The sequence below is a fragment of the Panthera onca genome, chromosome Y, assembly GCF_046562875.1.
Source record: "Panthera onca isolate mPanOnc1 chromosome Y, mPanOnc1 haplotype 2, whole genome shotgun sequence".
NCBI classification, from domain to species: domain Eukaryota; kingdom Metazoa; phylum Chordata; class Mammalia; order Carnivora; family Felidae; genus Panthera; species Panthera onca.
Genome location: NC_138358.1, coordinates 23,753,260 through 23,774,225, shown reverse-complemented (window position 1 = coordinate 23,774,225; position 20,966 = coordinate 23,753,260). Strand labels below are relative to the sequence as shown.

General features: G+C 54.6%; 2 protein-coding genes across 9 annotated transcripts in view; one reads left to right on the top strand and one right to left on the bottom strand.

The window, feature by feature from the left end:
- Positions 1-20,966, top strand: part of LOC145714972 (F-box-like/WD repeat-containing protein TBL1X) — a 229,568-nt gene that overhangs the window by 197,487 nt on the left and 11,115 nt on the right. For all 8 annotated transcript variants that reach the window (XM_081794549.1, XM_081794550.1, XM_081794548.1 and 5 more), the window contains 8 exons: positions 7,205-7,350; positions 10,148-10,409; positions 12,464-12,596; positions 12,972-13,113; positions 13,835-13,898; positions 14,013-14,110; positions 16,533-16,593; positions 19,352-19,473. In XM_081794549.1, the coding sequence (XP_081650675.1) occupies positions 7,205-7,350; positions 10,148-10,409; positions 12,464-12,596; positions 12,972-13,113; positions 13,835-13,898; positions 14,013-14,110; positions 16,533-16,593; positions 19,352-19,473 (1,028 nt within the window). The remainder of the gene's footprint in view (positions 1-7,204; positions 7,351-10,147; positions 10,410-12,463; positions 12,597-12,971; positions 13,114-13,834; positions 13,899-14,012; positions 14,111-16,532; positions 16,594-19,351; positions 19,474-20,966) is intronic.
- Positions 19,425-20,966, bottom strand: part of LOC145714973 (G-protein coupled receptor 143-like) — a 64,122-nt gene continuing 62,580 nt past the window's right edge. Inside the window, exon 9 of the mRNA XM_081794553.1 lies at positions 19,425-19,533. Within this exon, the coding sequence (XP_081650679.1) occupies positions 19,451-19,533 (83 nt within the window). The 3' untranslated portion in view covers positions 19,425-19,450. The remainder of the gene's footprint in view (positions 19,534-20,966) is intronic.

The following is a 20,966-nucleotide window of genomic DNA, read 5'->3' as shown; positions in this document are numbered from 1 at the left end:
ACACACACCTGTGACAACCGAACGTATCTGCAGACATTGCCAAGGTCTTCCTCTGGGGGACAGAATCGCCCTCACTCGAGACCCACCAACCAGTATTCTGGACCAAGAGACCGGAATAAGCAGGGTCATCCTCTAGCCGAGCAGGCACGTGTTTCCGGCCCAGGCGCCCCCTCCGCTTCCTGTCTGTGCCTTCCAGGGGAAGCTCGGAGACATGGCCCCGGCCCCGCAGCACCGTCTGAGGGGCTTCGAGGCGCCTGCTGAGGCGCAGGGCTTGCCCAGCCTGCGGGCTCTAGCTGCTTCGAGCAGGAAAGCCGGAGTCCCCGTGGCGAATGGGTGCCGTTAGGGTGACAGTTTTGTCTGCCACTGCCTAGCGAGAAGGAGGCCCCGTCTGCTGCTGTCGACCTCCACGCAGTCAGGCACAGTGGAAGCGGGTCTCCGTGCCTTTGGGCTGCGGTCGCAGGATCCCGCGGACCGAGTGGCTTCTACACAGAGGCTGCTTTCTCACAGTTCGTAGACGGGACGTCCTACACCGGCGGACCAGCAGGTGTGGTGTCTGCTGAGGGCCCGCCGCCTGCTTCGCGGATGGTCTCCGTGGGATGACCGGATCCCACACGGACCCCACACGGACGGGAAGCGGGCACAGGAGCTCTGGGGGCCTCTTTGATAGAAGGGCACTAATCCCTTTCATGAAGACTTCACCCTCATCACCTAATCGCCACCCAGAGGCCCCGCCTCCTAACACCATTGCCTCACGGAGTGGGTTTCAACGTAGGGATTGAGGGGAGACAGACATCGAGTCCACAGCAGGAAGGAATGAAAAACATCTAGGAGGCCGTGACGTTTCTTTTTCCGCACGTGCGCACACGCACACACAAGTTGGCTTCCTTTTCCCATAAAGCTGCAGGTTGTAACTATGTTCAGCCTCGTGGGCCAGCCTGTCCGTCGCAGATACTCGGCTGGCTGTGCCGTCGTCGCACGCAAGCAGTGACACACAATGTATCAACTCGTGGGCGTAGCCTTATTCCGATAAAACTTTATTTGCAGATACAAGCAGTGGGCCAGGCTTGGCCTTCCCCCGATCAGACAGTTCGAAATAAACATGCCGTGCGTGGGCTTTGGGTGGATGTCTGTATTCCAGGCTCATTAAGTATTTAATAAAGACCCTGCTTTCAAAGATGCCTCAGATTGGGGCCCTTGGTATCTGTTGCAGCTAAAGACGGAAAACCAACCCCACGTCTGCCTGGCGTTCCCGTGTCTGCGTCTCCCTGCCAAATCAGCAGGATTTTTAAGGGCCGGCGAGTGATAATCCAGCAGCCTTTGCTGATGTGTCAGGCCGATATTAAGCAGGCAGAATGGTTCACTGTACAGCTAACTCAAGTGGTGTGGGAAGCCATTTGTGAGAGAGGTATGGTTTAGCGGTGTGGGGAGGGCAAGAAACAGAAAACGAGCGCTCTGTTTGTTTTAAATCTCGTTTTATTGCCTAGTTGGGCAAGACCAATTCATGCTCACGCTGTTTCCCTCTCTCACGAGGAAGATGGAAAGGACTTTACTCTTGAAGGTCTTGCGTGCTTCATCTAAAACGTAGTGCTTATTTTAAAGCTTTCCCAGTTTATCATGATCACACCCTTTTTTGCTCCTTGGAAATATTTTCAGCTCAATGGCTGGTCCGCATCGTTGTGTGTTATCTGAATTCTGTGACCCCTTCGCATAGAGAGAGAGGGTGGCTTGATTTTCACCGGCAGCTCTGTACCTGTTGGGTTTTGAAATCGAGTGGAAATGGGAGTGGACCACGGATAGTGTCTCTTGAGGGTTACTTCCTCAGGTCACTGGTTTTCAAGCATGGCAGGGTCAACCAGGCAGTACCTGGAGACACTGTGGGCTGTCAAGACTGGGAGGGGGGCGCCACTGGCATCCGGTGGGGGGAGCCCAGGGGTGCTACTCAACGCCCTGTGGGGCACAGGACAGCGGTCCCCACGACAAGGAATGACGTGGCTCCGATGTCAGTCGTGCCACGGCTGAGAAGTCCTGCTGTCGAGAGAGGTAGTGGGGATGCCTCTTCCTAGGCAGCAGGCCTGCTGGCTTCAGTAACGACTCCAGGCCGGCTGAGGGTTAGGCAGCGGGGGCACTAATGCTTTGCCCTCACGCAGCTCTTCCATCGAGGTGCCACCAAGCTCTCTATTCCCCTTCATTTGGCTGGGCCTCTGTTTCCTGTTCTTCGGAAGTTGTTTGTAACAACTTCCACACCTGCCATTGAGCCAGTCCTGAGTGTTTCCGTCTCTGTCATTGATATCACTGCTTTGTTGGTATGCGTGTCCCCTTGGGCGGAAGAAGACGTACGTCAAAAGCTGCAGGAAAGCCGAAGAGGCAGAAAGCCCAGAAGTCCTACGTCTCAGGCAGACTGGAGGTGAATGCGCTCATTAGCCTTGCAGCCCAGTTGGGGAGAGAGCAGCGCCGGCACGGTAGAGTGTGGGCCCCCCCGGGGGAGAGGCATCCAGTCTGGAGACGCCAGTCTTCCAAGATGGCGCCTCTCACGGGCGCCGTGGCCTGAGACCAGGTGCTCAAGCAGGCCTTGCTTGCGTAGTCTGTGAACATCTCTCTGTTCCACCACGAAAGAGCGTCAGGACTGCAAAGTGTGCGAGTGACTGCTTCGTCCAGTGTCCTCACTGCACAAATGAGGAGAGGTGGAGAAAGAACCCGTCTGCGGGTTCGTGGTCTTCTCTAGACTCAAAACCGTGTGTCGGCCGTGTCACTGTCACAGCTGCTTCTCTCATCAGCTCCTTGAGGTCCTTGCTAACCCCATACCGAAGAACAGGAAACAGAGGCCCAGCCAAATGAAGCGACCTGGCCCAGCCACTCATGGGGGATCGAGGGCAGACCCAGTGGTCCGCCTGTTGCTGACATTTTCTCCACCTGGCCCTCCTGCAAGAAGGAAGTCTTAAAAACAGATGGATTAAAGAAAAAAAAAAAAGCCCCAAACCAAAAAGAAACCAAAAACATTGAGAGGTCATGCATAGATTTGCCCAAAGAAATGAAGCTAAGGTGATTTTATTTATTTATTTACTTATGTACTTATTTATTTTTAAGTAGTCTCCATGCCCAACGTGGGGCTTGAACTCAGTACCCTGAGATCACGAGTTGCGTGTTCTACCGAGGGAGCCATCCGGGAGTCCCGGCAGCTAATGTAAATCTAAGCAAATAGGAGGGACTCGTGTCAGCAGTGACGTGGAACAATACCGCATGTGTTTCTGAAGATATCTGGTTTCCAGTCATGATTTCCTGTGCCCTCTAGTAGGGGACACAAGTTTCAATGACACGTGTTCAAGGTCATGGCACTCCCGTATACCTTTATCTGCTCAGTCACTTTGCTTCAGCGGGGGAAGTTCATTGTCACGATCCCTCGCCCACACTCTTTGCAGTCTTAGGTTCCCGCCGCTTGGGTTAATCTTCACTGCTTCATCCCTGTCTTGCAACACATCTTCACGGAACATTGTCCTCGCCACCTTCTAGAAGTGCAATATATATTGCAAAGCATTATCACGGAGAGAGATCAGAAACTCGGGCAACGAAACCTCAGTGGCAGCATTTAAGCCCCCGGATGCAGAAGGACATCAAGGACGGGCGTTGAGTTAGACGTGAGCTTGCACCTCGTCCTTCACACGTTGCCCGTGCGGCACCGGGAACCACCAGCGTGTCCCGCCTGGGAACGGAGGTGGCATCCACCCAGAGGAGCTGAGAATTCTGGTTCCTGTGCTTGTGGGTGTCACGGGGGGCGGCGGAGGGGGCGGGTGAAACAGCGAAGCCTGGAGTCATGCAGTCTGGAGGTGACATTTACTGCAGCGTCGCTCATTGTGTGCGTGAGCCTTGAACCACTTACCTAATTTCTCCAATGTTTACTCTTCTCGTGTGTAAGGCAATAACCACAGCAACTGAGCAGCTGCCCTGTAGAGATAGTGGACAGAGTGCCCAGGTTTGGTTAAAGGAAGTAATGCGGTTGGAACCTGCGATTTTGTGTGCCTTAAGTGGCAGTTCTGTGGCTGGTGTTGGGAAGAGAAGAAAAAAGGGACAGAGGAAGGAAATACTCTGCATTTCGCGTCCCCTCCCGAATTCCTATGTTGAAATCCTGACCCCCGCTGTCAATTGTGTTAGCGGGTGGGGCCTTTGGGAGGTGGTTAGGTTGTGAGGACGGAATCCTCACGCATGGGATTCGTGTCCTTTTAAAGGAGACCCCCACCCCCCACCCCCGCCCCCACCCAGAGCTAGCGCACCCCTTCTGCCACGTGAGGACACGGAAAAGACGGCCGTCTATGAACCGGAGAACAGCCCTCACCAGACACCAGGTCTGTCTGGCACCTTGATCTTGGACTTCCCACCCCCCAGAAGCGTGAGGAATAAGTGTCTGTTGTTTGTAAGTCCCTCGGTCTGTGGGATTTTGTTACAGCTGCCGACTGTAGAAACTAAGACATACACCAGAAGCTTGACCTCTCTTCTGCTGTTGCCCCTGAGTCATTGAGATCGACCTCTTCTTAGGAACCTTGTCTGCTCTCCGTGCTGTGCTCTGATTATGGCATCAGTAGATGTTTTTAGGTCGAGTCACCAAGGAAGCTAAGAGTGGTTTCCCACTGCCCGGGTTTGGATCTCAGCCCCAGCCAAGTGTCTGGGGCCTGTGGGTTCCTGGAGGGATCTCAAGACCTGGCCTGTAAAAGGGAAAGTTGCACTTGGGGTAGCGAGGCAGAGCGTTACCAAGAGGCTTTAAGGGAAGTCGTGGCGAGTTGTTGGAGCGGTGCCTGGCGGAGAGGACGCACCACACAAGGCCTGCCCATCATGTTTATTGTTCGTGCAATTCCTTGCACAAGGCCCTTTAAAGATACCAACCAGGAGAATAAGAAATGGCCCTCGAAATCCGGTGTCCCGTGCCCTTAGCTGGTCGAGACCGCAGATGGAGGAGAAGGCAGGAGCCGGGTGAGTGGGGTCAGCAGGCAGGGAGAGTCAGGAGTTTGTAAGACGGACAGATCACTGTGGCCCCGGGTATATGGTGAAGACCCCAGGCAAGAGCGAGTCGGGCCAGGAACCAACTTGCTCCTGCTCTGTGCACTCACCTGGGGTTTTCCATCTGCACTTCTGGCAACCTGACAGATGAAAGCTTGGAGATAAGATTTCTAGCAGGGCCGAGAGCAGGGCTGAGACTCAGGATATAGTCACTGGTTAACACTGGAGGGGGTGGGGGTTGTGTTATGGCCACTGGAGGGGGTGGGGGTTGTGTTATGGCCACCGGAGGGGGTGGGGGTTATGTTATGGCCACTGGAGTGGGTGGGGTTGTGTTATGGCCACAGGGGTGGGGGAGGGGGGATGTGTTATGGCCACAGGGGTGAGGTGGGGGAGGGGTGGGGGTTGTGTTATGGCCACAGGGGTGGGGTGGGGGAGGGGTGGGGGTTGTGTTATGGCCACAGGGGTGTGGTGGGGGAGGGATGGGGTTGTGTTATGGCCACAGGGGTGGGGGACACATAGGAGGAGGGAGAAGAGCAGGCCGGGGGGCAGCCCGCGGGGAGGGCCTCGGAGGGGCAGTCCCGTGCGGCCTCAGTTAGGTGCTTACAGTTGTGCGAGGCAGTTCGCAGCCTCTGTGCAGCGGATTGTAAAACCAACAGCGGCTACCATACGACTCTGTGAAATAAAGTCCACGTTTTTATATATTCTTTATAATCAGGCACTGGGGAGCCGACAGGCCTGGGTTGAGGAGGAGTGGAGAGTAGAGAAAGGAGAGGAGGCCGCACACACAGGAAGCCTCCTTTCACGGAGGAACATTCCCATCTGCTGAGCACTGTGGTTATTGCCTCGGCTGTTTGGGTCCTGCCCACGCGAGGCACAGGGCCTGCCGTGTGGAATCCGACGGAGGCCGGGCCTGCTCCCTGCCACCGTCGTCAGTGTGGCGGGTGAAGGTGGCGTTGTAGCCGCGGGAGGGAGGGCGGCAGGGACCCCGAGGAGTCCCGTGCTGGAGGGCCACACGTAGGATGTAGGATGAGCCAGCGGGGATGGGTCGTGCTGCCTGGGGAGACCCCCCTGGGAGCAGGGTTTGCAGGACCCCCACAAGCAGCGGGGGGGCTGGCCCAGCCCAGGAGAAGCCACACCAAGGGGGTAACTCTGAGACAGGTCCGAAGGGTCCAGCCTTGTGGGACACACAGACGCCGGGGACACTCCAGCATTGCCGTGTGTGAACGGTGGGCAGGGCGGCCGGCAGGTAGACGCTTCACCTCAGAACTGCTCCCTTCTCTTCCCACAGTATAAATGGTGAGAGAGTTCAGAGTCACAAGTGCCTTTGGCCCCACCGCACCCCCAGCCTGGGAGCCGAGCAGAGGGGTCCCTGTTAATCACACAGCCTCCACCCCACAAGGCTTCCCAGCTCCCCGGCACCCCGGCCTCCCCACACCGAGCAAGGTGAACGCGGTACCCCCAGCAGACTGGGCTGCCCCCTCGTGGAGAAGGGCTGCATCAGCCGCGGACTCCGGCAGTAAGATGCCCCCTTACTGTCCTTGAGGAAGGGCCACTGCGGGTTCCCCATCGCCCTAGGACCCCACGTGGGTCATGAGTGCTCCTGCCCCCTGCCCTGCGTTGTTGCCGCCCCTCCTGGAACCGGCGTTGTCTGCTGCGTTCCGGAAGCACCACCCTGACCGACGAGTGTTGAGGGAAGGGTGGGGGGAGCTGGCATCTCTAATAACGACCAGTTATCAGATGAAACAGCTCAAGCCACCCCAGCGGGTCCAGAACAGCCTCCTTTTCTTCGGATGTTTGCTTGTGTGGTTCCTTTACCCCCAGCCGCCTTGAGCGCTCGGAGCCCGACTAAAGACAGGTGCCCTGTGTGCACTGTAGCGGGGTCGGGGGCCACTCGGGGACGGGGAGCTCCGGAGGGACTGATGGAAGGCGGAGAGGAAGCCCAGAGGTGCACTGGCACAACGTTTAGCCAGGGCACGCTGGGCTCTGTTTGGCTCTTAACGCCGAAATGGCTCTACCTCTCAAGCTGTGTCTCCGTCCCCTGCAAGCAGGTCTGACCCTGTTGTATCCCTTCCGCCCTGCCCGTCCCTCCGCTTCTCCCCAGACCCGAAGCTGGGCGTCCCACGGCCACGTGTGCCCCGCTAACGAGGCACGTTCGACTTCGGTGGTGGTGCCGCCTTCGGGCCTCGCGAAACCCCGGCTTCCCTCTCTGTCGCGGCAGGTTTTTCCCACTCGGCGTTCACGTTCGGTATTGAGAGCCACATCAGCCAGTCCAACATCAATGGGACGCTAGTGCCGCCAGCTGCCCTCATCTCCATCCTGCAGAAGGGACTTCAGTATGTGGAGGCCGAGATCAGCATCAACGAGGTAGGTGCCCTCCCCGTCTCCCGGGATCCTGCCGGGATCGCCTCCGTCCCGTCTCTCGCTTTGAACTGACTTCATCCTCACAAGCCTGTCGGATTCAGCTTTCTCTCTAGCTTTTGTAAAGCTCTTTGAGGGGCACCTGAGCGACTCAGTGGGTGACGCATCCGACTCTTGGTTTCATCTCAGGTCGTGATCTCGTGGTTTGTGAGTTCGAGCCCCGCTTCGGGCTCTGCGCTGACAGTGCAGAGCCTGCTTGGGATCCTCTCTCTCTCTCTCTGCCCCTCCCCTGCTCGGGCTCACTCTTTCTCAAAATAAACCGATAAACTTGAAACAACAGAATGAAAAAGAGATCTAAAAAAAGTACAGAAGTAATCTATCCTGTGTTCTATCATTTCCGTTCCCCCACCATTTTGCAAAAACCCCATCTTTGAAAACACCCAAATTTCTGCCTGTCCTGTGTGCATTCTGCCGGCAGTGGTCATCTCCTCTTGCCTCTTTTTTTTTTTAATTTACTTTTGAGAAGGAGGGAGAGACAGCACGAGTGGGGGAGGGACAGAGAGCGAGAAAGGGAGATAGAGGATCCGAAACAGACTCCGCACTGACGGCAGAGAGCCGGATGTGGGGCTTGAACTCATGGACTATGAGATCATGACGTGAGCTACAGTCGGATGCTTCATGGACCGAGCCACCCAGGCGCCCCTCCTCTGTCATCTCAGATTGGATGCCCGAGGCGGTTTTCCACCAGCCCCGCGAGGTCCCGTCTAGTCTCTTTTCCTGCATAACAGTGAACTGTGGGGATAGGGGCGCATGACCCCAGAGGCAGAAGACCTGAATTGGGGTGCCTGGATGGCTCAGGTCATGACCTCACGGTTCACGGCTGCTTCTCTTCCTCAGCAGTGCCGGCTCCAACGTGTGTACAGGAGAACGTAGAGGTCGTCTCATTGGTGACTTAGGCTTGCGGTCATTAAATAGGGGGGCCACGTGCATTTAGAGTTTAAACTAGGAGGTGTTTTCGTTACTCTGGGCACGTGATACTTTTGGCCGAGTAGTCATCCCCTTGAGGTGTGAATGAATATGTGAAGAAGGCAGGCGATACGGAAGCACGCTGACCCGTTGGCCGACAGCGGGCACGCCGTGGTGGGGACCGAAGGGTGAAGATGGTTGACGAGGTGACCGGCTGCTTGTTCACACGTTTTGTAGGGTTTCGTATCGTTTGCTTGTTTTTGAATATAGTATCGTGACCAGAACTCGGCTGGTGTCACGTTTCGTTTAGCTCATGTCCAGCTGAAACTCACGTCTTTCCGGCCTTCCTGATTTCTGAGGTAATTCAAGGTCGGAACGTACAGAAACGTGTTTGCACATTAAGCAGACACGACCCAGAAGCACTGAGTTTTGTATGACTAATATTTGGAGCAGAGACAGAGGGAGACACACAGTCTAAAGCAGCTCCAGGCTCTGAGCTGTCAGCGCAGAGCCTGACCCAGGGCGTGAACTCACGAACCAAGAGATCATGACCTGAGCTGAAGTCGGACGCTTAACCGACTGAGCCACCCAGGCGCTCCTGGAGTGATTTGGAAGGAAAGAACATTCTTCTGTGTTTTTAAGTGTGCATGGAAACTTTTTCATTGCAAGTAGAAGCCAGCGCATCAAAAGCTGTGGGAAGAAGAGGAATTAAATTAAAACGAGTAGGAATTGAACAGTGCTGTCGTCCGTATGTCACGGCTAGATTTAATCCACACCCTGAACCCAGAACGTCATTTCAATGGCAGCAGGTTCACATGGTGTTAATTCGGACAGACGGGTGCACAAGGAATCAAATCCTGAACTGTGCTAGTATCTCTAAATTGGCCTTGGGTTTCTGAAGAGCTGCCTCTTCCGTGTAAAAGGGTAGTTGGTCACAGGTCTGCCCACCAGCCATAGCACCTGCACACAGCTTGTCAGCCCCAGCACTGCCGCCTTGTGGGGGCAGGTGACTGTGCTGGGGCATCCTGTACACGGTCCAGCGTGTTGAGCAGCGTCCCCGGCCTGCACCCACTAGATGCCAGTTACATCTGTCTAGTGGGGACAGCCCACGATGTCTTCAGACATTGCCAGATGTCCCCTCAGAGGGAACAGTCACTCCCCGCTGGGAACCCCTGCATCCAGCATAGCACTTTTTGTCGTGAAATAGCAAGGTTCACATGGCACTAATGCCCCAATTCAGTCTGGTGTTTACCCAATACGGAGTCGGTCATGACCCCAGAATCTCCATGTGCGCCGCCCCCCGCAACATCCCGCTGTGCCCCCCCTGCCCCTCCCAGCCGACCCCCCCCACACCCCACTGTGCCCACCTGCCCCTCCCGGCCATCCCCCCCCACACCCCACTGTGCCCACCTGCTCCTCCCGGCCGTCCTCCCCCACACCCCACTGTGCCCACCCGCCCCTCCCAGCCGTTCCCCCCCCACACCCCACTGTGCCTACCTGTCCCTCCCGGCCGCCTCCCACACCCCACTGTGCCCACCGGCCCCTCCCAGCCGTCCCCCACACCCACTGTGCCCACCGGCCCCTCCCAGCCGTCCCCCACACCCACTGTGCCCACCCGCCCCTCCCAGCCGTCCCCCACACCCCACTGTGCCCACCCGCCCCTCCCAGCCGTCCCCCACACCCACTGTGCCCACCCGCCCCTCCCAGCCATCCCCTACACCCCACTGTGCCCACCTGTCCCCAGCCCACTGCGGACTCCACGGGTGTTGCTGTGGACGCCCAGTCCCCACTGGCTCCCCTCCGGGCACCGACAGCCGTCCCCATGCTCTCTCCCCAGGATGGCACGGTGTTCGACGGCCGCCCCATAGAGTCCCTGTCCCTGATCGATGCGGTGATGCCCGACGTGGTGCAGACGCGGCAGCAGGCCTTCCGGGAGAAGCTCGCTCAGCAGCAGGCCAGTGCGGCGGCCGCGGCCGCGGCGGCCGCGGCCGCGGCGGCCACGACGGCCACGGCGGCCCCGACAGCCGTTGCTCAGCAACATCCACCAAAGAACGGAGAGGCCACGGTGAACGGGGAGGAGAACGGAGCCCACGCGATAAGTACGTGCGGGGCTCTGGGGGTGGGCGAGCTTCTGGCGGTTTCTCTGCTCCGTCTGTGTGAGTCGGCTAGACTCTTCGCGATCTGCCCGCCGTGCGTGCTTAGGCGCTGTGCTGTCCGCGTGCTGTTTGCCCGCGAGGGCTTCACACCGTTTTCGGGAGGTCCTTGGATGCGACGGTCTGGACGCACATAGCCCTGATTTTGGGGCACTGGGCTCCTCTGAGAGCTCCTTTCGTACAGCAGCGAGAAGAACTGTGTGACTACCGTTCGACATAAGAGGGTTTCATTTGTGGAGGCCACGGGTCCTGTCATTCGGCCTCCCGTGCTGAGTGAGTTTGGCCGAGATCCGCTGGGAGGGTTCAGCTCACAGATCAGCCCGAGGTCCTATCCAGAGAACCTGACTCTGCTCTGATCTGCGGCTCATGGACTCAAAGACTGCTTCAGGGTCTAAGTTCGAAGTGTGCTTTTGTGTGTGTGTTTCTTAATCTTCTGTCAAGGAAAGCAATTTGGCATTGGTGAACTTTAAGAAATCCGTACGTCTGCCAAGACAGAAATTTTCCCAACTTGTAAATTGCACGGATTTCTTTTATTTATTTTTGTTTTTTTATGTTTCTTTATTTATTGATTTATTTTCACATTTTATTTATTTTTGGGGGAGAGACAGAGCACAAGTGGGGGAGGGGCAGAGAGAGAGGGAGACGCAGAATCCGAAGCAGGCTCCAGGCTCTGAGCTGTCAGCGCAGACCCCGACGCGGGGCTCGAACTCAGGAGCTTTGAGATCGCAACCTGAGCCGAAGTGAGATGCTTAACTGATCGAAACCCCCCCGGGCGCCACAGAATTCCTTTTAAATCCTAAGAAAATGTAATGGAGCACGGCTGCGTGCAGACACGCACGCTTCTTAAAGCACACTGGCCACACACACACGGAGCCTTCGATCCAAGGGTGCCTCTGGGTTGACTTCCTCGTTCCGGGGAGCATCCCTGACAGCTCGCGGCCACCTCCCCCCTGCCACGTAGTCCTCCGCCTTCCGCGTTCCCTTTATTCCGTGAGGCCTGCTGCCACCTGCAGTTTGCGTCATGTTGCTGCAGCGCAGGTTGAAACCAGACCGTGGTGTCTGAGGCGGTATTTTGTGCTGACCTTCAAGAGTCTTTCCTCTCCTGCCGCTTGGGAGGAAAACAGCCGCCCTCCGGGATGGTTTCCAGGTGGCATTTAGCACGGCCAGTGTCCACGGTCACCAGGCTTCCTTGGGCATTCAGAACCTGGATCCCGTGGCTCATCCAGGGAGGCCTGTCCGCTTAGAAAGCATGGCGGTTCTGCTCAGCTCGAGAACTCCGATACAAAGGTGACTTCAGGACGCTAACGGCACCGGACCCCCACGAGTACAAGGGTGTTTGCAGGCAGGGGTGCGGGGTGGCGGGCATTCTGCAACAATGGTGGCGTCTCCCGGTAGGAGCTTCACAGACAGAGACGTGATACTCAGGAGCGCCTGGATGGCTCCGTCGGTTAAGCGTCCAACTTCGTCTCAGGTCACGAGCTCACGGTTCATGGGTTCAAGCCCTGCATTGGGCTACGTGCTGATAGTGCGGAGCCTGCTTAGAGTTCTCACTCTTTCCTTTGTCTCTGCCCCCTTACCCCCAACTTGTGCTTGCTTTCTCCCTCAAAATAAATAAACTTAAAAAAAAAAAAAAAAAAAGGTGTTACCTCCAAAAGGTGCTCGTAGATAACACGTGTCACCCCATCTGGAAAAGAGCAACCTTCAGGCTCTAGCTGGCTGTCGTCATTGTTCCCCAGTGTCGTGGTGGTGGTTAGACATTAGCCTGGCCCTAATTAGGAAGAATAAATAAATTTGTATTTCTCTATCAAATTTGGAGAGTGTTGAACTAAGAAAATGCCATATATTTACTACATTACACAAAAGCCAGGATTCAGTTACGATCGTCAGAGGTAATAGAACTAAGTACACGAAAAGAAGGTGTTTCTAAGACTCAAGTGCCCCCAAGAATGCGTTTCTTTTATACTGGTCAGCCACGTGTCTTTTCCTATCTCTTGTGACAGATAATCATTCGAAACCAATGGAAATAGACGGGGACGTTGAGATTCCACCCAACAAAGCCACAGTCCTTCGGGGCCACGAGTCCGAGGTGTTCATTTGTGCCTGGAACCCCGTCAGCGATCTCCTAGCTTCAGGGTAAGGATGCCAGGTGGTGGGTGCTGCAGGGCCCGTGGGGTCCGAGATGCTTTCCGGAACTGTGCCTCATGGAGTAAGTGCTGCCCTCTTCTGTGTGCGGAGCACGGCCTGGGGCTCTCTGTGCCGCTCTCTTCCCCGGGCTGTGAGGGAGTCCTCCTTCCACGCTGTGTTCTCAGTGGGGTGGAGAGCAGCGCAAAGACACGTTAAATTACTAAGAGCGGCAAAAATGGCGAGCAGGAAAACACGGCCCGTGAGCGTGATTAAGAAGACACAGGCCGTGGGCCAGAGATAGCTGACGTAGGCCGCCCGGAAGTCTGATGGGCTTTGTTTCCACTGGACCCGGACGCTGAGTGCATGTGCGTGTTCATTCTGCAGATCCGGAGACTCAACGGCAAGGATATGGAACCTTAACGAAAACAGCAACGGGGGCTCCACGCAGCTCGTGTTGAGGCACTGTATACGAGAAGGGGGCCATGACGTCCCCAGTAATAAAGACGTGACCTCCCTGGACTGGAACGTAAGCCCCTGCCGCCACCCAGACGCTTAAGCCCCCGGAGACCCTCCAGCGCCGCGGGGGGCGCCCCTGCGAAACACAGGGGAGCGGGCGGTCCCGTTGGCGAGCACCCCCAACCCCGGGGGCCGGTGGTACGGGTGCTCTCTGTTCCTGAGAGCTTCTCACAAGGCCGTGTCGGGCAGACCCCTGGCTGGGGGTTCAGAGGCTCGTCTTCCCATCATTAAGCAAGATGAGCCCGGTGGTTTTCCGGGGGGGGGGGGGGGGGGGGCCGTTCCGCTGGCCGGGATGTGAGGCGCTACCCGGGGAAGGGGACGTGTCCCCTCGCTGTCTCGACAGCAGGCGTCACGTGCATTTGGACGTGGGAAGCCCGCAGTCCTTCGTGACTTCTGTACACTTTCGTTTCCGTATGTGCAGGCACGGTTTTCAAAGCTTCCTTAAGCCTCACTACCGTCACGTCTCATACGGTGGTTGTAACTGTGCCACCGGGGTGAGCGGTGGCAGCATCTCCCCTGTTCCTGCGCCTGTCCTCACGGTGCCTCACGTTGTGGGTTCGGAGCAGTGTGGGCTCCAGGAGGCGCACAGGCTCGGTCTGTCCCTTCCCTGGGAGCCAGCTCCTGCTGGGAGAGTGGCCTCGCCCTGGGATCAGCTGACGGGCCGTCTTCTGTTTTCGACGCTGCCCCCACTGAGCTGTTGGTGGTGCTGTCTGTTTCTTTCTGGCCCGCAGAGCGACGGGACGCTGTTGGCCACAGGCTCCTATGATGGTTTTGCGAGAATATGGACGGAAGATGGTGAGCCCGGCCTGCCTCGTGTGGGGTGGGAGCAGGCGTGCCCCAGTGTGGAATCACCCAGTGAGCCGACCATGGCTTTGAAGTCAACCTGTTTGTTGTTTCCCTACGTAACAGGCAACCTGGCCAGCACCTTAGGGCAACACAAAGGCCCCATCTTTGCCTTGAAATGGAACAAAAAGGGGAATTACATTTTGAGTGCTGGTGTAGACAAAGTGAGTATTAGCTTGACGTAGGTGTCTCTCATCTGCAGATGCTTATTTATTTTTAATCTCTGGATCACATCCTGGGTTTTGTTTGTTTGTTTTTTGGTTTTTTAATGCTGAGAATTTCTGCTGCTTAAGATAGCAGAAGAGGTTTATTCGGTTTTGTTTTTGTGGGTTTGATCTGACTGTTCATTTATAATACGTACGCTCTCAATATAGTCTACCGTTCCACAGACCTTTGTGCCAGACTTCCACCCCTGTTTTTGAGGTGCATTATTCGGTGACACAGGAAGTCCCCAAATTGCATTTAAATATGCAACGCTTGAACAAGCAAAGGGGTGTGGGACGCACTGGACGGAAACCCTTCACCACTGGGCCATTTTGGAAACACGGACTGTCTTCTCTCGAGAGGCCAGGCTTCTGTTTCCCTGATTCGATACATCGTTACTTCCTGTGGAAGGGCTGCGGGCCTCTCCGAGCACGGCAGTAGAGCGGAGCCGCGCACGAGCGGGCACGCCCCTGACGGCCACGGAGCCGCTGGACGGGGCTGCCGGTGGATGTGATGGGGTCAAGGCCGGGCGGCCACGAGCACCCAAGTGCATGTAGAAGCCATGGGTGGGCAAGGAATGAGGCGGTGTAGGTGCCATCTGGCTCTGAGTCTGAACCCGTCCTGGATTTGTGTCCTCAGTCGCCAACAGCCAGGAGTCCTGACCCCCAAAAAACAGGGATTGGATGGTCATGTCATTCCTAAGACTTGGTGGGAATTTGAAGTCCTTGCTGTGGGGAAATATTATCAAGAAATGGAAACAGAAGGGGAAGAAAAGCATGTCCTCACGGCACTTTGTGTTTGTACACCTGTCAACTGGGTGTGAATACTCTACTTTGGTTTGGTTTCCAGAGGGCGGGCTTGCTTGCTTGCTTTTTTTTTTTTTAACATTTTTTTTTTTTTTAACATTTCTTTATTTTTGAGAGACAGACCACAAGCAGGAGAGGGGCAGAGAGAGAGGGAGACACAGAATCCGAAGCAGGTTCCAGGCTCTGAGCTGTCAGCACAGAGCCCGACGCGGGGCTCAAACCCATGAACCTCTAGGTCACAACCTGAGCTAAAGTCAGACACTTAACCAACTCAGCCACCCAAGCGCCCCTTAAAACAAAATATTTCTTTTTATTATGTTTTTATTTTAAATCTTTTTTTTAATGTCTATTTTTGAGAGAGAGATAGTGCGAGCGGGGGAGGGGCAGAAAGAAGGAGACACAGAATCTGAAGCAGGCTCCAGGCTCTGAGCTGTCAGCACAGAGTCTGACACGGGGCTTGAACTCACAGACTGCGAGATCATAACCTGAGCTGAAGTCAGATGCTTAATCAACTGAGCCACGCGGGCGCCCCAAAGCAAAATCTTTCTTAACTGCCATGGACAGGAAGGTGGAAAGGTTTCAATTAAGGTGAAAGTTCCAGTTGATTAAGACTTAATTCCGGTGGTGTTCACTGAGCGGCCTCTGGTTCCTTCCCTGCGTATCTTCCCAAGATCAGTAAGTTCCTAAGAATCCAGGATTTACTTTGCTTTCCAAGGGGTGGAGGGAGATCATTTTGTCTCCCTGTTTCTCGACCCGTGAACTGGGGCCTGATCCCAGGGTCACGACTACTCTCGGCTGTATCGAAGATCCCCGATTCTTGGGGTGATGGTCTTGGAAGTGTCAGGACTGGCAGCGTCTGTAGCTCTTTATTTGGAAAAGTGCCAGAAAGGTGCTTAATTGCACACTTTTCAACCCGTCTCCCTGTCGAGGGTGAGGGAGCATATAGCCCCCAGTCGAGGCAGAGTATCTAGATGAAAGACAGAATGCCAAATTATCTAATTGATGTTTCTCTGTTGATTGCATGTTGAAACAATAATATTTTGGCCACGTTGGAGTGAAATAAAATATATTGCTAAAATTAATTTTACCCATTTCTTTTTCCTATTTTTTTTTATCTTTTTTTCCTTTTTTTTTTTTTAGAAGAAAGATTTTCTTTTCTTTTTTTTTTTTTTAATTTTTTTTAACGTTTATTTATTTTTGAGACAGAGAGAGACAGAGCATGAATGGGGGAGGGTCAGAGAGAGGGAGACACAGAATCCGAAACAGGCTCCAGGCTCCGAGCTGTCAGCACAGAGCCAGACGCAGGGCTCGAACTCATGGACCGCGAGATCGTGACCTGAGCCGAAGTCGGCCACTTAACCGACTGAGCCACCCAGGCGCCCCACCTATTTTTTTTTAAATGTAGTCCCCAGATAATTAAAAATGACCTGTGTGACTCACATTCTGTCTCTTTCAGACCGTGCCAGTTTAGAAGGAAGGGGTGTTCTCGGTCTTTGGTCGTGTGTGAAATTTTTCTAGGGAAATCTTTCGGTGAAGAAGAGTTGCTAACTTTTTCTTTTTGTTTTGCGGAGCACAGACAACAATTATTTGGGACGCTCACACAGGAGAAGCCAAACAACAGTTTCCGTTTCATTCCGGTGAGTTTGTTTTTTTGTTTTTTGGAATTCAGAAATGGTAGTCCATGGCAGCTCAATGTCCCTTAAAGTAATCACGAAGGATTGCAGGAAGGAGGCCACGAAATCTAGCTGGTAGTAGGGGAATGCATGTCACCGACCGCAGAACTGGCGTGGGCGTCTTTCCCCTGCCGTCCCCAGGGCGACGCTGTGTTGGGGTTCCCTGAGACCACGCCCAGACTCCGAAGTTCCCTGGGAGAACTCCCCAGACTCAGCAGGTAGATGTCCTCAGGGGTCAGATGTATTACAGTGAAGAGATACAAAGCAAAATCAGAAGGTGAACGAAGTGAAATCCAGACCTTTCCAAGGGTCCTCTCCCGGCAGAATCACACGGCACGTCTGACATGCCCCCCCCCCCCCAAAACCAGTGTGATAACATGTGCAAACAGCCGTCTGTCAAGAAAACTCATTAAGTCTCAGTACCCGAGGTTTTTATTTATTATTGTTATTTTTTTTATTTTAGAGTGCATGAGCAAGGGAGAGGGACGGGGTTGTAGAGGGGAGAGAGAGAAGTGGGTGTGGGGGGAGAATCCCAAGCAGGCTCCACACTCAGCACAGAGCCCAACACAGGGCTTGATCCCGTGACCCCGGGATGATAACCTGAGCCGAAGTCAAGAGTCAGACGCTCAACCAACTGATCCATCCAGGTGCCCTTCGATGCCTGAGGTTTATAATTTTTAATCTTCATTATTTTTTTAAATGTTTACTTTTGAGAGAGCGCACACGTGTGAGCAAGGGAGGGGCAGAGAGAGAGGGCGACACAGAATCCGAAGCAGGCCCCAGGCTCCGAGCTGTCGGCACAGAGCCCGACGCGGGGCTGGATCTCACAGACCGTGTGATCATGACATGAGCCGAAGTCGGGCGCTTAACCGACTCGAGCCCCCCAGGTGCCCCGAGATGATGAGATTTTAGATTGGAGAACAGATCAGTGGAGGCAGAGTTTTGGGATGCCGCAGGGAGGGCTCTGGATCTTGACTGTGGGGGGCAGTCGCACAGAGCCGCCTGTGTGATGAAACGGCATGGGCTGACACACACGTACCATCATCTTTCTGGTCTTGATCCTGTAGGGCTATAAAACACAACCACTGGGGGAGCCTGGGGGAACAGTAATGTTTCAAAATTACACTTAAAAAAAACAAACAAACAGCAGAGAAAGCCAGGCTGAGCCTCGAATGCTGGTCGTTGAACCTCGCCGGTCCCTCTGTGGGCAGGGAGGCCGTGCAGACACCCACAATGGCTGGGCCTTGGTACCTGCCGCTCACCCGCACTGAATGGTGAGATCACACTGGGGCTTCTGAGGGTCCTGGACAGCGGCCGACTCACGGTGGGGCCAGCCACCTAAGTACAGAGGGTCCCCTCTTTGGACGGCAAGGGCTGGTGGATGTTAATTTTTATGAGCAGGTGGTAAACACTGTCCCCTGAAGTGCCCACCTGAGTGTCCTATTTCCAGGTATATGAATCACGTGGCCCTCACAGTGCAGAGGGTGGCCCGGGAATTCGGGATGTAGCTGGGGCGGTGTTGTAGGCGAGAGCAGCTGGGGTCTTGCCTCTCAGGCTCACGGGAGCGTCACTCCGACCACATGGGATCGGTTCCTTCGTTCTGTGTTGTACACGTGGGAAATGCGCCCCAGGGACCGCGGGGCTGTCCTGAAACACTGCCGGGGATGTGACCAAAAGGGACGGTCTTGGCTTTTGAAGAAGCCCGTGCTCGCTCTCGACCAAGTACACAGCCACAACAGCCACTCCGGGACGGAGCCGCACGCAGAGGCTGATGGGATGCCTCGTGCGGTTACCCACTGTGGAACGTGGACCCCTGCAGAGGCCTGCCTGTCTCACTTAAACACTGAAGAAGAGAAGGGGCAGTCCGATTGTCAGCCTAGCCTGAGTCCTCTGCATTCTTCTCCCGACCCGCTGCTAACTTGCCTTTCAAAGAAACACACGAGACATGGTTATGGTATTGATCAGTTGATGAAAACTTTGTGATCAGAGGTTTGGAGGAAGCTAACCCGCTTTCTCCTAGAAAGAAGGAGGCGTCAGGAGACAGCAGGGATGCCGAGTAGTGCGATGGAGAGGTCTGGTGCAGGGAGAGAGCTGTGAGGTGTAGGGAAGGCCATCGCCATCCCCCAAACCCTCCACAGGGCTCTCAGAGCCCCTAAGGAAATGCCCAGGAGTCAGAAGGGGTGTTCATCACAAGTCCTGAGCCAGCGTCCAGTTGTGTCCCCAAAGGGATCAGTACCCTGCAGTTGGGGGGTGCATTGATGTGTTGCGGGACATTTTTAAAAATCGAGCCATCTTGAACGTAGGGTAGGAAATCTTCTCCGTCTGCTTTTCTCTTTTTCCTCTCTAAAATATGTCACATCAGCCCATGCACCAGTGATGTTCCTGGAAGCAGCAAGGTGCAGATTCTCCCCTCCGCTTTCTCACTGTGTCAGGGGAGCCAGACTCTCGTGCCACGGGGCACGTGAACCGTCACGGGGGTCTCTCCAGAGTGTCCGCTCCACAGATGTGCAGGGCGTGGTGCGGGGGGGGGGGGGGGGGGAGGCGGGGGTGTCTTTAAGGTCTATGAGGAAAAGAGGCTGTGTTCACACTGGGAAGGTTGTTTTTTTTTACTGTGTTACTAGATCAGGCTTCTTGAGACTCTGCTTTTAATTGTTTTAAATCAACTGAGCTCTGTGCACACCTGGTAAATGTCAATGTCCTCCCGCTGTCCCCTGCTGTCCAGCTCCTGCTCTCGATGTAGACTGGCAGAACAACACTACCTTTGCCTCCTGTAGCACAGACATGTGTATTCACGTCTGCAGACTCGGCTGCGACCGCCCCGTCAAAACCTTCCAAGGACACACGGTAAGTACGGGCTCTGGTTCCGGAGAACGTGCTGGGAGGTGGTGAGCGTCTCCTCAGTGCCTGGGATCGAAAGATACGGAGAGAGATACTCAGTCCGTTCTCCTGCAGCCCTTTGCTGCTTGGGCTCTTGTAGCATCTCTGGTGGTTGGATTTAACCCACTTGGGGGCAGGCAGTGGAGAAAAGACTGGCTGTCAGAGGAGTCAGACGTCAGATTCTGCAGGAAAGACTTTAAAGTAGTTACAAAAATGTGCAAAGACATAAAGGACAGGATGCTTGTAATGAACGAATAGATGGGGAATATCGGCAGGGGAAGGAAAACTATATTCTAAAAACAATAGCCCAGTGGAAATCTGAGAACTGACTGGTATAATGTCTGAAATGGAAAATTTTTTTTAATTTATTTTTGAGAGAGAGACAGACAGAGTGAGAGTGGGGGAGGAACAGAGAGAGAGGAAGACACAGAATCCAAAGCAAGCTCCAGGCTCCAAGCTGTCGGCACAGAGCCCAACAGGGGGTTTGAACCCACGAACCATGAGATCATGACCTGAGCTGAAGTTGGACACTTAACCAACTGAGCCACCCCACCCACTGGCCCCTGAAATGGAAATCTTAATGCGGGGGGGGGGGGGGGGGGGTTCAACCAGGAGATGGGAGTTTTCAGAAAGGTTAGTGAGCCTCAAGTGACATTGTAGAAATAAGCCAATTTAAAGAAGTGATAAAAGATCGAACAAACTTTTTTTTTAACATTTATTTATTTTTGAGAGACAGAGCACAAGTGGGGGAGGGGCAGAGAGAGAGGGAGACACAGAATCTGAAGCAGGCTCCAGGTTCTGAGCTGTCAGCACAGAGTCTGACACAGGGCTCGAACCCACGGACCACAAGATCATGACCTGAGCTGAACTCGGACGCCTCGAACAAACTTTCCAACAGAGGCTTAATGACCTATGAACAGTATGAAGTACTCTAGCATATTTGTGACATGGAGAGAGAGAGAGAGAGAGATAAAAAGAGAATGGAACAGAAAAAATACTGGAAACGGCAATGGCCAACATTTTCCTCCAGTTCGTGGAAAATAAGGAACGTTCGATCCAGGAAGCTCCACTGCCAGCTGATGTGTGATCAGATTCCTTAGTGGGGCACACGAGGCTTTTCGTTGCCTTTCCAGATGAATCTCTATAGCCTCGCAACCCCGTTCACTTCAGCCCCGTTGGAAGACCTGCCAGGGTCACAGATGCCGTTGTCCCCAGCACTTGGTCATTTCCACGTTCCTCACCTTTGCCAGCCTCTGTCCCTACGGGTCCTTGCTTCTAAAAGCAGAGGCATCGACTGTGCTGTTAACATCTCATTGTGTCAGTCAACTGACCCTGCTCTTTATCTTGCTCATCTCTTCCGTCTCTTCTCTAATCCCAGACCCCCCCCCCCCCCAGCTTTTAATAGAAGTTTTTGCGACTTCCCGCTGTCCCACTTCGAGCTCTGTCACCATCACACGTTT